The sequence below is a fragment of the Trematomus bernacchii genome, unplaced genomic scaffold (genome assembly GCF_902827165.1).
Source record: "Trematomus bernacchii unplaced genomic scaffold, fTreBer1.1, whole genome shotgun sequence".
In the NCBI taxonomy this organism is placed as follows: Eukaryota; Metazoa; Chordata; class Actinopteri; order Perciformes; family Nototheniidae; genus Trematomus; species Trematomus bernacchii.
In genome coordinates, this window is record NW_022987616.1 from 5,449,549 (window position 1) to 5,465,289 (window position 15,741).

At 44.1% G+C, this 15,741-nt stretch overlaps 2 protein-coding genes across 2 annotated transcripts; both read right to left on the reverse strand.

Annotated features, from left to right (window-relative positions):
- Nucleotides 1-5,357: 5,357 nt before the first annotated feature.
- Nucleotides 5,358-11,177, reverse strand: LOC117484087 (alpha-tectorin-like). Its single transcript, XM_034132532.1, has 11 exons — nucleotides 11,118-11,177; nucleotides 10,928-11,027; nucleotides 10,724-10,786; nucleotides 10,439-10,641; nucleotides 10,019-10,141; nucleotides 9,497-9,684; nucleotides 8,828-8,982; nucleotides 8,347-8,592; nucleotides 7,386-7,548; nucleotides 5,961-6,060; nucleotides 5,358-5,785 (listed from the first exon to the last, which is right to left on the reverse strand). Exons 1-10 carry the CDS (start codon nucleotides 11,155-11,157, stop codon nucleotides 5,971-5,973), a joined length of 1,371 nt encoding a protein of 456 aa, XP_033988423.1. The 5' UTR covers nucleotides 11,158-11,177; the 3' UTR covers nucleotides 5,358-5,785; nucleotides 5,961-5,970.
- A 482-nt stretch (nucleotides 11,178-11,659) lies between these two features.
- On the reverse strand, nucleotides 11,660-15,410 carry LOC117483934 (keratin-associated protein 4-11-like). Its single transcript, XM_034132276.1, has 2 exons — nucleotides 15,373-15,410; nucleotides 11,660-12,047 (listed from the first exon to the last, which is right to left on the reverse strand). The coding sequence occupies exons 1-2, from the start codon at nucleotides 15,408-15,410 to the stop codon at nucleotides 11,660-11,662; spliced, it is 426 nt and encodes a 141-aa protein (XP_033988167.1).
- Nucleotides 15,411-15,741: the final 331 nt, after the last annotated feature.

A 15,741-nucleotide genomic window follows, 5' to 3' on the forward strand; every position in this document is an offset into this window, starting at 1 on the left:
GGGTGGGGTAACTGGAAAAGCTCTGTCCAAGAAACGCCTGGCAGGCTGGCTCTGCGAGTTCATTGCACATGCCTTCGGACAGGCGGGGAGAGCCTTCCCCACGGGGGTCCGTGCACACTCTACACGAGCCATGGCTGTGTCAACAGCCTTATTTAACGGCGTGAGTGTGGAGGACATATGCACGGTGGTATCTTGGTCAACGCCAGGCCCCTTCATAAAGTTTTATCTCTTGGACATGTCTGGCTCCTTTTCATCGTCTGTGCTTGCTGGGGCAACGCAGGACTGGTGAGGAGGGAGGGGGGCTGTGGGTCAGTGGGCATCTGACCCCCTCCCCGGACGTAATACGCTTACGCGCACATGGGCCCATAGGGGCTGGAGGACTCTTTTTCCCCTGCTTTAGGGCAGGAGGGGGGAGTCCTCCACGTTATAGCACCTCCGCGGGGTAAGCGCGTCAGGGTGTACTCTGTCAGCCGCAGCCTCTTTTCTCTCCACGGTTACGACCGAGGGAGAGGTGAGTGAGGCGCAGCGGCTGCTAACCAGAAAGCCGGTCAGAAACAGTGAGATGGAACAGTGTTGTTGTGGGACGACAACTGTACCCAGAGAGTCCAGTAGAGGGCGGAGCCAGTGAGAGATATAACGAGGGGTTACGTATGGTAACCCTTGTTATATAAACACAGGCGGAGCCCTCTACTATTGGGCCCTGTCTGTCCTATGCTGCTTCTCCTTTTATGCGGTGAGATGTGCGCGCATTCAGGTAGGCCCGCCCAGGGGCCGGCTACGTCTAGAAAGTCTCAGTGGATGAATGCTTGCATGATAGGATCGAGGGGAGAACCCATAGAGTCCAGTAGAGGGCTCCGCCTGTGTTTATATAACAAGGGTTACCATACGTAACCCCTCGTTTCCGATCTTACGGCGCTGGTTCTCTTTTTAGCGGGCTAGATCTCCATGGTAACTTATGCTGAGCGGCTAACCTGGTCCGGAGCAGGTTAGGTTGCAGGCTAAGAGATCAAGTCAGTGAAAGCACCGCCTGCTGACCAATCAGAGCTCAGTGTGCGGAGTTTAAAGCTATCAAGTCATATTACAGGATAGAGGAAATACAGTTTAAAACTGCCGTTGCAGGAAAGACGGCCGGCAAAAATCACCGACTGTGTGAACGTGAAAATTAATAGAATATCACCTCCCATCTTCAGAGCAATCTGACTATTATAACATTAGCGTTAAGAAAGCTTACTTAAAGTGGACCTATCATGCTATATTTGAATAATATAGTGTAGGACCATACCTATATAAGGCATATTTATACTTTTTTTTTTTCAAAATACCAAACAGATCATGCATTTTAGCCATGCCTCATTTTGCTCAATTTGACAATTTATAGCTCTGTTTGTGCAAGGGCAGATTCAGTGAGAACAGCACCATCTACTGGCCTGGCATATGTACTACAGCGTCTCCAGCGCTTTCGAACGGCAATGGCCGTGGCGGTTCTCCTCCTGATTGGTGGAGTTGGCCCAATAGCCGTAGCGCCCACCGCCTGACGTCAGGACAGTGTTCAAATCTGGATCAGTTTTTATCAGATCCGTTGCAGCCCCTTTTTTAGAGATTTGGGTATTGAAGTAAAAAGATATGATTCTAAACTGTATTGAAGTAAACATGTATTATTTTGAATTGTATTTTAGTGAACATGTATTGTTTGAACTGTTTTAAGTAATCACATATATAGAAATGATATTCTCACTTACAACTCACTGACCCAGAGATCCTGTTTCACACACACACAGCTCCTTTTCACCAGAGCGCACACACATGTTCTTTTTCAAAGTTCTTTATGGGCATCATTATATCTGTGTACAAGGTTTAATTGTATGAGAAAGAATAGTTTATGTGAAAAATCCCATGGGAAAGTAAGGGAGTGGATATCGGGGCAGAGATAAGATTGACTTTGACCTTGTGAAACTTTAGAATCTCACGTTCTGGTCAGAACTCTGATTCGCTGTATTGAACCCGACCAGAAGTGAATCCAACCAGTAAAAACACCTGGGGGATGTGAGCAGCTCACACAGCTCCTCCTCACGGACTCTCTAATTCGCTTTGGAGTAAAAGGGGAAGGGAAAAGTTAACACATCTCCGCCCCAAAATATGAATATGAATACTGTTGTTTTTGTATGTAAAATGCTTCTTGTTTGGTGAGTTGGCTGGTCCCGATACTTGTATCCGCATCGCATCACAAACCTGAAGTCCGGAGTACTCTGTACAACTAAGTATACGTGTTTTATTTCCTACCAGTAAACTCAGATAATTGTTATAACTTTTGATTCCGGTGTTTTCAATTCCTTTCTTTATTAAATAGAGATCAAGCCTCATCCAACGAACGGCGCGGAGAGGGGGCTATCAGCTACCAGATAGGTGTTCTGCTCCAACAGTATGGAGGAAAATAGAGAGGGTTGTGTTTTCTGACACTTGGTGAGTTCCCTGGAACACCGGGGACACATATTCATGTATAGAAGACGTACAAAAGTGCATTTTGCATGATAGGTCCCCTTTAAATATCTGCCACAACACAAGTAACCGGATCAAAGTAACATTAAGTACAGTCCGCGGCACTGTGAGTGCAGACGTCGATGTGTCCCATTATCATTCATATCACATCATATCACATCATAATGTATCATATATTTCCTTATCTGAGTCAGCTTCTTGAGCCGTATCTGGCTGTGCAACACTCACAGTGTCACATACTGTATGCAGAAGTATTATTTTAAGCAACACATTAAGTTGACGAAACACTCGAGTCAAATGTAATTAAAGTCGGATCCACTCGTGTCTTAGACGGGGCAGTGATATCATAAACCTGTTAATGTACGCATTCAAACACTTTTTCTTTTACCAGCTGTATTCACCTTACAGGTGCAGCTATGTGGCTTTTATCCTGGATAAAGTGTTTAAGTCATGGATGTTTAAAGTTTAACGTCTTCATATTTGTCTAATATTATAGTTGACTTTTCATTCAGGAAGTATGACGCGCTGCGCTGTCAGTACACTTGTCCATGTTTGTGATTGGTCGAATGCTCCAAATACCACCCCTTTCATGTGAACGCGCACCTAACTAGATAGGACACGGCTGGCTTGAGCGATCCACTTGATAACCCGCGTCGTAGGACCGCTAACTCAAACATATCCAGGTTATGTTGAACCGGCTTCGTCGTACAGGCCTCTGGTCTCCATCCTCCAGCTGCCTCTTCACATCCAGCTCCTCCTCATCCATCTCTGCTAACACCTGACTCAGAAAACATACAAGATAACAACTGAAAACACCATAAACTGTAGTTCAAAGGTTTTATCATCATATGCTCATGAGCTACAGTGTAGAAATGGCAATGAAATTCTTCTGACCTGAGCTCCTCCAACGATGCAACATATATAATAACATACACAAATACAAATAAAAAATAATGCAAGAAGTCCATATTCATGTCAATATAATATGATATGAACAAGAACAGAATATGAAATTAAATAATGTACAGTGGAGGCGTGTGGCGCAGTGGATAGAGCAAGACACTTCACCCCAAATTGCTCCTGTGGGGATTGTCCACAGTATTGAGTACAGTATGTAAGTTGCTTTGGATAAAAGCGTCTAACAAGTAACATGTAATGCAATGTAATGTACATTAAGAAATTAAATATAATTGCGGTGATAACTATTTATATAAATAAGTATATTGCAAGATGACAAACAGGACTTTAACTCAGGCCAGGACATATGACCTTATCACACTTACCTGTTGCTTTTAGAAGAGATTTTAATATTGTATTTCTAATTCCCCAGCTCTGTGAAGTCACTTTTAAAAACTCTCTTTTTTACGATTGCTGTTATGTGGTTTTATTTTTCATTTATCCCTTTTTTTACTTTATTATTTTCTATCTGTTTTACTCTGTGTTTTTATGTTTAGTTCACTTGCTGTGTTTGTGTTCTGGTAAAGCACTTTGTATGTTTTGAAAGGTGCTACATGAAGAAAGTGTATTATTATTACAAATTATATATAAAGGGAAACAGCACAGTTCTGAGATCTTTACACTGGCTTCCTGTCTGTCAGAGAACTGATTTCTAAATACTGCTGCTGGTTTGAAAAGCATTGAATGGTTTATTCTGATCTCCTGCTACATTACAAACATGGAGAAGTTCAGTTATTAAGCTCCAAATATCTGGAAAAACAAACTACCAGAAACCTACAGGTCCTTTTAAATCAAGACTGAAGACTTTCTCACACTGCACTGTAACTTGTATTCATGTATTTTATATATGAGCTTGTTTTATGTTTATTTTATTCTCTTTGACAGTTTTTAAATGCCATTTCATAATGTGTTTCTGCTGCACTATTTCTTAATGTTGTTCATGTTTGTAGAGCACCCTGTGTTGAAAGGGGACCGTTAGTCCGCTCTCCACACATCCTCACCTGTTGATATTTGGTCACGTGTTTTCTCTCGGGTCACAGAATATAACGGGTGACAGAACTCATCAACACACCTGTTAGCATTAGCAGCGTGTTCACCATAAGCCTTTTTAATCGTTTTCAGACACCACATCTAGCCGTTAGCTGACAACACCTGAAGTAAAAAGTGACATTACCTGTTAGACAACCTTTACAGTGAGTCGAAAGTGAATTAAGTGAATTAAGAGACGTTACAGAGCTCAGATTATAATGTTTTACTTGTTAGCTGTTAGCAGCAAACTGACGCTCCTCTGTTTCTACGGTAGCATGACGTCATCACGTAGAGGCAAACCGACGTTCTTCTGTTTCTACGGTAACATGGCGTCATCACTTAGAGGCAAACCAACGTTCTTCTGTTTCTACGGTAACATGGCGTCATCACGTAGAGGCAAACCGACGTTCTTCTGTTTCTACGGTAACATGGCGTCATCACGTAGAGGCAAACCAACGTTCTTCTGTTTCTACGGTAACATGGCGTCATCACGTAGAGGCAAACCGACGTTCTTCTGTTTCTACGGTAACATGGCGTCTGCCAGGACGCAAAGACTTCTACCTCTCATTCTTTTTTTTAATGCATTCAGATAAAATAACATAATAACGTACATTTAAAAGTAGGATATCGGTTGGCATCGAGACATAACAAATACAAATATACATTCAATTTAAAATAGCTTTATTCTTATTATTACATTATTTACAGGTAACCAATCAGAGCAGACAGCCTCTGGTTTCAGACAGAGGGTGAAAAGAGGCAATCAGGCAATATGAGAAAAATAAAGAGCTTTTTGAACATTAAAGAATGGAGACATGAAATAGATGAATAAATTACTGAAGCTCATATTTGATTTACTTACTCCGTTTATTCAATTGTATTATTAGTCATTATTACAACACATAATCACACTCAGCAGCAACCACTGTTTTTATTTATTTCTTCATTAGTCGTGACTTCCACCCGCTCATAACTCATATTTTAAGATTCCCATTTAGTTCAGGATTTCCTTCCTGCTGAAATGCTTCTTTAAACTTCTCGTCACTTCAACACAAACATTCAGTTTCTGCATTCAGGAGGTCGCATCTGTCTAAAGTAGGTAGTTAAAACGTTAAAATAGAAAGTAAACATATATTAAGGGACATTATCTTTATTGCACAAAATATGTAAGATATCTAAGTGTCTTAATAGCTTGGGTGATTCATCTGTTTTAAATCAGAGGCGACTGTATCTTCAATTATCTCAGGTGTTATCGTGCAGCTTCTTCCCAGCAGAGAGGATCCCGACTCCTTATCCACGAAATCTGGAACCAGCAGACAAAAACTGATGAGTCAGGGTTTATTCTTTGCAGTTTAGTCTAAAAAAAATAGATTTTTTTATAAGTATTTCATATTCCCCGCACACAGGGGCAAGCATTGCGGAGCTGCCTGCAGATGATGGCACTGGATTAGAGTTAAATACACACATTAAATTCTTACTTAATGGTCTTTATTTCGTCCAGGACATGGAGATGATGGCTGGGTTTTTGTCCGCATATTTAGAGGCTCTGCGCCTCCTGCGAGAGCGAGGGTTGCAGGTCTGTGGGAGAGAGAGGAGCGTTACTTTATGGACAGATTTAAGTATTTAAAACACTGTTTGTACACATTCAAGATTAAGTAATTTTGTATGTGTCCTTGAGAAAGGTCCAAATGTAGTTTGTTAGCTTAAGTAGTTTCAGGGAGTGGGTTAGCTTAGTTCCTTAGTTAAGTATTAATAGCTAAAAATAATGTAACTAAGGTTAGCGTTAGTAGCTCAAGTTAGCTTTTGTAACCAAATGAAGTTACTTGACAAAATAACATTAGGTTAAGGAAGTTAACAAATAATACAAATAAATTAGCTTAAATAACCTCAGTTAGCTTAGATAACCTGAATTAGCCTAAATAACCTTAGTTAGCTTACAGTAGATCACCTCAGTTAGCTTAAATAACCTCAGTTAGCTTAGATGACCTGAATTAGCCTAAATAACCTTAGTTAGCTTAGATCACCTCAGTTAGCTTAGATAACCTAAATTATCTTAAAGGGGACCTATCATGCAAAATGCACTTTTGTACGTCTTTTATACATGAATATGTGTCCCCGGTGTTCCAGGGAACTCACCAAGTGTCAGAAAACACAACCCTCTCTATTTTCCTCCATACCCAAATCTCTAAAAAAGGGGCTGCAACGGATCTGATAAAAACTGATCCAGATTTGAACACTGTCCTGACGTCAGGACGGTGGCACTACGGCTATTTGGCCAACTCCACCAATCAGGAGGAGACAGCCACGGCACTTGCCGTTCGAAAGTGCTGGAGACGCTGTAGTACATATGCCAGGCCAGTAGATGGTGCTGTTCTGCCCTTATCTGCCCTTACACAAACAGAGCTAAAAAATGTCAAATTGAGCAAAATGAGGCATGGCTAAAATGCATGATCTGTTTGGTATTTTGAAAAAAAAAAAGTATAAATATGCCTTATATAGGTATGGTCCTACACTATATTATTCAAATATAGCATGATAGGTCCACTTTAAGTAACTAGAGTTAGCTTTAGTAGCTACAATTAGCTTATGTAACCAAAGTAAGTTACTTGAAGTAATAACATTAAGTAAGTTAGCTTAAAAAACTAAGGTTAGCTTGTGTAACTCCAGTAAATAAGTAAGCTTTGGTATTAACTAGGGATGCTCAGTGTATTCAATGTCTGTGACCAATAAATGGGTGCCTTAAAAATAACCATTATCAAGATGCTAGTTTAGCATTAGCATGAGACTCGGATTGCTAACAGTAGGCTATTAAATAGGTTACTCTATTTTCTTCTTCTGAGATGCAGAAACATCATCTTAATAAAAAACATTCGATTTTAATTGTGTTTCTAGTCTCTTCTTACCGGCTGGCAGGAGTTTCCCATCCTGACGCACAGCTCCAGTTTGCAGTGCAGGAAGATTTCTCTGTTTCCTCCGTTGAACTCGAACATGTTAAAAGAGAACACGTTGGAGGTTCCCTGTCCGTTTCCACTCATCTTCACCGTCTCATCGTTAGCGTTCGGGCATCTGTTGAGGAACAGGAACACAGACATCATGACTACATGTTCAGCAGCAGACCTTTCTTATGATGCCCCAAACATAATTTAAGTTTTTTTAAATTGGGGTTTTCTATTTAGTTGTGTTTTTAAATGTTTTTACATTGTGTATGAGTGTTTTTCAGTCTGTGACTATAAGCATGGTTTTATTGTCTCGTGTTTTTACATTTGTTTTTTTTGTCCTATTGGTGAAAATGTATTTATTACATTACATGTCACTTGTTAGATGCTTTTATCCAAAGCGACTTACATACTCAATACTGTGGGCAATCCCCACAGGAGCAATTTGGGGTGAAGTGTCTCAGGGACACAACGACATGCTGACTGCAGTGGGGTTTGAACCTGTGGCCCCTGATCCGAACACCAACACACAACCCACTACACCACACGCCATTTATGCTGCTTTTTAGATATTTATTGATGTACAGCACTTTGGTCAACTCTGTTGTTTTTAAATGTGCTGTATAAATAAAGTTGGATTGGACTGGATAATATTTAAAGTACCAGGATGTACTGAATCTGCAGTACAGATTATTTTGAGAAAGGGGCAGGTAATATCAGATTATTTTCTTCTCCCTGCTTCTTTTCGGGTACGGTGTGTTTATAGAGACATGCTTTGTAACTAATTGTTATACATTAAGTTGTGCATACCATGAACAGAAAAAATACAAAAAATGAAATAGTGTTTTATTTTGCTTATTAGATATTTCCACAGCTCACAAACAAAGTAGGCGTTTTGGATGCTATCTCAGATCTGTGTATGTCTCACCCGCTGTTGATGAGGTCGTATCTCAGATTGTTGTTTGGAGACGACTGGCTGGTGGCCCAGCAGGAGTCGGTCACGATGGAGACTCTGTTCCCGTCCAAACCCTCCGTCTTCAGCTCTAACCAGATCCTCTGGTTCAGCAGCAGCTCTGTCTCTGGCTTCACGACATACAGGAGGTTCTGGTCCAGGTAGGCGCTCATCTGCAGGGTGTAGTTCCACTCTCCAGAGGTCAGCTCCTGCACCACAGAGCTGCAGAGCACACACACACACACACACACATTTGATTTGATTTATTTCAAAGAACTTGTAAAACAATAATACAAACAAATTATTATTTGACGTTGTATGTCATATTTTACAAGACAAATACAAAAGACTATCTCTATACATCCACCATCCAAAATACATTTGTTATTAAAAACACACACAGTATAGCGGTGTGAAGCTTGGAGCTGCGGTACTTTAAGGACCAGGAGAAGCTCACCTGTCTTTGATCCTGAAGGCGAAAGTCTTGATCTCCGGCTCTTTGTACAGGCAGGAGAAGTCGATCTGGATCTGGTCGTGACGCGTGATCACGCCGTACTCTGACATGTTCCTCGTCATGATGGCGTTCTTGTAGAGGATCATGCTGTTGTTTTTCTGCAATGTGAAAGAAAACGTTAAGTTAATTTAATCACAGCTGTCACATTATCCTCGTGGTCATTAACAGTCCAGACAGAGAAATCTCACTGGTCTCCAGCTTGAGCTTCAAACAGATCTATTTATTTATGATCCTCTCCAGAATGTAAGTAGTCATCACATACAGAGCATCAACTAGTTCCTGAACAGTGTCCTTCACATGCTGATATCCAAGAGAGGGAGTTACACAGTCACAAGATGGAGGAATAGAAAGCAGTATTCAATGTTTAGTTCAGATTAGCTCCACGTCAGAAATGATCATGCTTGTCATATGTCTATCTCCATAGAGGCTGAATCATCATGTTAATCACATAGCTATCATATGCCTAAAACAGTCCTGATGCTCTTCTAGGTAATCATACATCCTGTCATGCACACAGCTACAGTTGGGATACCTTTGTTATCATGTTACTCTCATATTGGAAGAGGACATTCAGGAATCTTCTAAATATGAGTTGCAGGAATCCTCACTCACCACGACCTCCGTCCCGCAGATGTTGCTGCTGTCGAATCCGAAGGTCACCATGTGGGTCTCGTTGTCCATTTGGCCCTTGCAGTTGGGGTCGTTCAGATGTAAAACTGAGTAATCGATGCCTTTGTCAGCCAGAAGACATCCAGCCAGAGTCACAGAGGCCGAGTCCTCCCTGCAGACCGCCGGCTCGCCTGCAAACACACCAACACTTCAGTAAAGATCAGAAGTTTCTAACTAAACTAAATATATGTTTTCTGGTGAAGCTAGAGTTGAGCTACACGTCAGAATCAGAATCCCTTTATTAGTCCCACAGAGGGGACGTTTACATTGTTACTGGGTGCAAAAATTACACAATTTACAAAATACACATCCTGTAACAGTTCTGAGGATTTAGCAGCCAGGTATATATTGCACAGTTATTAACGGCATATATATATATATTGCACATTGTTGGTATTTAACAACAAGGGGTGTTATAGTCTGTGTTGTTGTGTTCTTGTGTGTCATTGCTGTGTGTTTCTGTACCTAAAGAGTTGGTTGGTGTGTATTTGGAGGCGAACACACCCCGACAGAGGCAGAGGCCACGCCCACTTTTATCTCCACAGAACTCATGTTCACTGCAGAGCTGCTGACAAACAGGGACTTCAGCTACACACACACACACACACACACACACACACACACACACACACACACACACACACACACACACACACACACACACACACACACACACACACACACACACACACACACACACACACACACACACACACACACACACACACACACACACACACACACACGCACACGCACACACATCATTAGTCTTTTCTGTATCTGCTACTTTCTGCATTTATTTCCCACCTCTGGCTACAAAATGTTTCAATTACTTTTTCTTTGTTCTGTTATCAGATTCTGGGCGATTGTAAAAGTGAATCTTACAGCAGGTGGTTGTTGACCTCCAGTCCTCCAGGGTGATATCTGCCTTCAGACTGCAGGACTGGGCGTAAGCCTCCATGAACTGGCAGTCGACACCATCAACTAGACGGTAGTTACACAAAGTTTCTGTGCAGGCGGTGATGAACGGCTCTGGATCGGTGTGGTTGTGACAGGCGGAGAAGGGAGCCTGCCTCAGGAGATTACAGCTGTTCAGAAGAGTTGGGGTAAATTATCAGTTTTCTGAACAGTGTCAGAAACATCCCTGCTCATATAACAGTCAGCTCTTACTGGTCGGTGGCGAGGCTGCAGTCGATCGAGTTGTCGACCGTGTCTGTGTGCTGAATCTCACAGCTAGAGGGAAACAAACATCACATTACATTTTAAACAACATCATGATAAACAGGCACTATCAGTCAGACTAAGAAGTACCCAGGGAGGCTGGAGGAAGAGGACCACATTATTAGAAACATGTTATATCAGACTAAGAAGTACCCAGGGAGGCTGGAGGAAGAGGACTTCTCTGCAGCTAGGCTGGTCATCTTGCTGGAATCAGAGGGACTGCCACACAAACCCTCCATAGCTTCAATTTGTCCTGGTGGATGTGAGAAAGAAATGAAAGACTTTTAACCTAACAAGCACAGATAGCATTATTTGATTCAAACTGTAATATAGCGTTCAGTACCTGCCACATGTGCGGTGTTGCCATCGAACAAGATAGTCATATTGTAAGATGGTAACTCGACAGTTACTATATTCTGGTTCCGGAGAACTCCACGCCGTTATGCGGCTGCGCGATGCTGCTGAGCGTCAGAATCTGCTCATCAACCTACAAACAACACAGGCACACACATATATTAGCGCTTGTTCACAATTGGATTTTGTAATGTGTGTACGTCCCCTTTAAATACACCAACACAAAGTAACGTCTGGCATGCAATGCTTAAACTAACAACCCATGAATACAATGTGAGTTGTGAAGGATTGTGAAAGCTTACCAGAACTCTTCCACCTTGTTCCAGATGAATCATAACGCCTGGAAGTGATATAATGAAACGGTCCAAAAAAAGTGCATCTGTACGCCGTCGTTCCCGAAAACTAGCCATGAGGTTGAAACCTGAGCTTCCTTCTGACTTCATCAGAGTGTAAACACAGCGGTCAGGAACAGAGGTCGCTCTGTCGAACACATCGATGACAGTGGAGCCAGTAACAGAGCACACAACGTATTTAATGTGAGGAGCAGTAGGTGCAACAGTTGGTGCGTCTGTTGGTGCAGTAGTTGGAGCGGCAGTAGTTGGGGCTGCAGTAGTTGGGGCAGCAGTAGTTGGGGCGGCAGTTGTTGGGGCTGCAGTAGTTGGAGCAGCTGTAGTTGGGGCTGCAGTAGTTGGAGCAGCTGTAGTTGGGGCTGCAGTAGTTGGGGCAGCAGTAGTTGGGGCGGCAGTTGTTGGGGCTGCAGTAGTTGGAGCAGCTGTAGTTGGGGCTGCAGTAGTTGGGGCAGCAGTAGTTGGAGCAGCAGTAGTTGGGGCAGCAGTTGTTGGAGCTGAAGTTGTTGGAGCTGAAGTTGTTGGAGCAGCAGTAGTTGGGGCTGCAGTTGATGGAGCAGCAGTAGTTGGGGCTGCAGTTGTTGGAGCAGCAGTAGTTGGAGCAGCAGTAGTTGGGGCTGCAGTTGTTGGAGCAGCAGTAGTTGGGGCTGAAGTTGTTGGAGCAGCAGTAGTTGGGGCTGCAGTTGTTGGGGTTGCAGTTGTTGGAGCAGCTGTAGTTGGAGCAGCTGTAGTTGGGGCTGCAGTTGTTGGAGCAGCTGTAGTTGGAGCAGCTGTAGTTGGGGCAGCTGTTGTTGGGGCAGCAGTTGTTGGAGCAGCTGTTGTTGGGGCAGCAGTTGTTGGAGCAGCTGTAGTTGGAGCAGCTGTAGTTGGGGCGGCAGTTGTTGGAGCAGCTGTTGTTGGAGCAGCTGTAGTTAGAGCAGCTGTAGTTGGGGCAGCAGTAGTTGGGGCGGCTGTTGTTGGAGCAGCTGTAGTTGGAGCAGCTGTAGTTGGAGCAGCTGTAGTTGGAGCAGCTGTAGTTGGAGCAGCTGTAGTTGGAGCAGCTGTAGTTGGAGCAGCTGTAGTTGGAGCAGCAGTAGTTGGGGCAGCAGTTGTTGGGGCAGCTGTAGTTGGAGCAGCTGTAGTTGGGGCGGCAGTTGTTGGAGCAGCTGTTGTTGGAGCAGCTGTAGTTAGAGCAGCTGTAGTTGGGGCAGCAGTAGTTGGGGCGGCTGTTGTTGGGGCGGCTGTTGTTGGGGCAGCAGTTGTTGGAGCAGCTGTTGTTGGGGCAGCAGTTGTTGGAGCAGCTGTAGTTGGGGCAGCTGTAGTTGGAGCAGCTGTAGTTGGGGCGGCAGTTGTTGGAGCAGCTGTTGTTGGAGCAGCTGTAGTTGGAGCAGCTGTAGTTGGGGCAGCAGTAGTTGGGGCGGCTGTTGTTGGGGCAGCAGTTGTTGGAGCAGCTGTAGTTGGAGCAGCTGTAGTTGGGGCAGCAGTAGTTGGGGCGGCTGTTGTTGGGGCAGCAGTAGTTGGGGCTGCAGTTGTTGGAGCAGCAGTTGTTGGAGCAGCTGTAGTTGGGGCAGCAGTAGTTGGGGCTGCAGTTGTTGGAGCAGCTGTTGTTGGGGCAGCAGTTGTTGGAGCAGCAGTTGTTGGAGCAGCTGTAGTTGGGGCAGCAGTAGTTGGAGCAGCAGTTGTTGGAGCAGCAGTTGTTGGAGCAGCTGTAGTTGGGGCGGCTGTTGTTGGAGCAGTTGTAGTGGGAGCAGCTGTAGTTGGGGCTGCAGTAGTTGGGGCGGCTGTTGTTGGAGCAGCTGTAGTGGGAGCAGCTGTAGTTGGGGCTGCAGTTGTTGGGGCTGCAGTTGTTGGAGCAGCTGTAGTTGGGGCTGCAGTTGTTGGAGCAGCAGTTGTTGGAGCAGCAGTTGTTGGAGCAGCTGTAGTTGGGGCGGCTGTTGTTGGAGCAGTTGTAGTGGGAGCAGCTGTAGTTGGGGCTGCAGTAGTTGGGGCGGCTGTTGTTGGAGCAGCTGTAGTTGGGGCAGCAGTAGTTGGGGCAGCAGTATTTGGGGCGGCTGTTGTTGGAGCAGCTGTAGTGGGAGCAGCTGTAGTTGGGGCTGCAGTTGTTGGATCAGCTGTAGTTGGGGCAGCTGTTGTTGGGGCTAAAGTTGTTGGAGCTGCTGTAGTGGGAGCAGCTGTAGTTGGGGCTGCAGTTGTTGGATCAGCTGTAGTTGGGGCAGCAGTAGTTGGGGCGGCTGTTGTTGGAGCAGCTGTAGTGGGAGCAGCTGTAGTTGGGGCTGCAGTTGTTGGGGCGGCTGTTGTTGGAGCAGCAGTAGTTGGAGCAGCTGTAGTTGGGGCTGCAGTTGTTGGATCAGCTGTAGTTGGGGCAGCAGTAGTTGGAGCAGCTGTTGTTGGAGCAGCAGTAGTTGGAGCAGCTGTAGTTGGGGCTGCAGTTGTTGGATCAGCTGTAGTTGGAGCAGCAGTAGTTGGAGCAGCTGTAGTTGGGGCTGCAGTTGTTGGATCAGCAGTTGTTGGAGCAGCAGTAGTTAGAGCAGCTGTAGTTGGGGCAGCTGTAGTTGGGGCTGCAGTTGTTGGGGCAGCAGTTGTTGGAGCAGCAGTTGTTGGAGCAGCTGTAGTTGGGGCAGCAGTAGTTGGGGCAGCAGTTGTTGGAGCAGCAGTTGTTGGAGCAGCTGTAGTTGGGGCTGCAGTTGTTGGGGCGGCTGTTGTTGGAGCAGCTGTAGTTGGGGCTGCAGTTGTTGGAGCGGCTGTAGTTGGAGCAGCAGTAGTTGGAGCAGCTGTAGTTGGGGCAGCAGTTGTTGGAGCAGCTGTAGTGGGAGCAGCTGTAGTTGGGGCTGCAGTTGTTGGAGCGGCTGTAGTTGGAGCGGCTGTAGTTGGAGCAGCAGTAGTTGGAGCAGCAGTAGTTGGAGCAGCAGTAGTTGGGGCTGCAGTTGTTGGAGCAGCTGTAGTTGGGGCTGCAGTTATAGGAGCAGCAGTAGTTGGTGCGTCTGTGGGTGCATCTGTGGGTGCATCAGTTGGTGCGTCTGTGGGTACATTTGTTGGTGCAAAAGTTGTTGGTTTATCAGTTCGTGCAGCAGTTGTCGGTGCAGCATTGTTTGTCACAGATGGCGTGCTGGCAGACAGAGAGAGGTCCACCCTGCTGGCAGCAACTAAATTAAAATTAGAGGAAAAATTGGATTAGAGCAGATTCCAGGAAGCTACTGTCGGTCTAATGATCTGGTTTAATTACCGCTATTAACCTAAAATAAGCAAATTCTGCACTGAACTGATTTTAATAAAATTATCAAATGCTAATGTTGGTTATTTATACTTAGTTTTTATCATTTATTTGTATTATATTTATGAATACGTCGACATAACTATTGAATTGATATTTGTTTGTTTTTTAAAATGATCTTGTGTTTTTCATTTGATTTTATTATGTGTTCGTCACAGAGTTGGGAGAAGTACTGCGATCTTGTACTTGAGTAAAAGTAGAAGTACTCAGATCTTGTGGTTGAGTAAAAGTAGAAGTACTCAGATCTTGTACTTGAGTAAAAGTAGCAGTACCAGAGAGTAGTAAAAGTCCTACATTCAAAATGTTCCTCAAGTAAAAGTATAAAAGTATTCTCATCAAAATATAGTTAAAGTAGCGACAGTAAAAGTAGTCATTGTGCAGATTGGTCCATTTCAGAATAATATATATGATATGTTTTATAATGATTGATCATTAAAGTGTTCTCAAAGCTGGTAAAGGTGCAGCTGGTTTGAATGACTTTGTATACTGCAGGGTAGCTTGTGAATTTACTCCAGGTGGAACTAAAGTCTGATTTAACACTTGATTATATTTCACATCATTAATCCAGATCTGTAAAGTAACTAAAGGGATTAAATACATGTAGTGCTACTAAATGTACTGTATTTACTGTTAAGGTGCAGCAGTACCACTTACCTGCCAGCAGGAGGAGCAGAGCGTGCCTCATTGTGATACTGTCACACTGTGAGGAGAACACACACATTCAACCTGTCAGTAAGCCTGTATTACACACACGCACGCACGCACGCACGCACGCACGCACACACACACACACACACACACACACACACACACACACATACACACACACACACACACACACACACACACACACACACACACACACACACACACACACACACACACACACACACACACACACACGGTTCAAGGTTCAAGGGGGTTCAAGGTTCTTTATTGTCAATCTGACATAGTTACAGAGTAATTATGTAATTGAAAATCTTATGTCACAGGCTTCTCCAACAATGCAACATAAT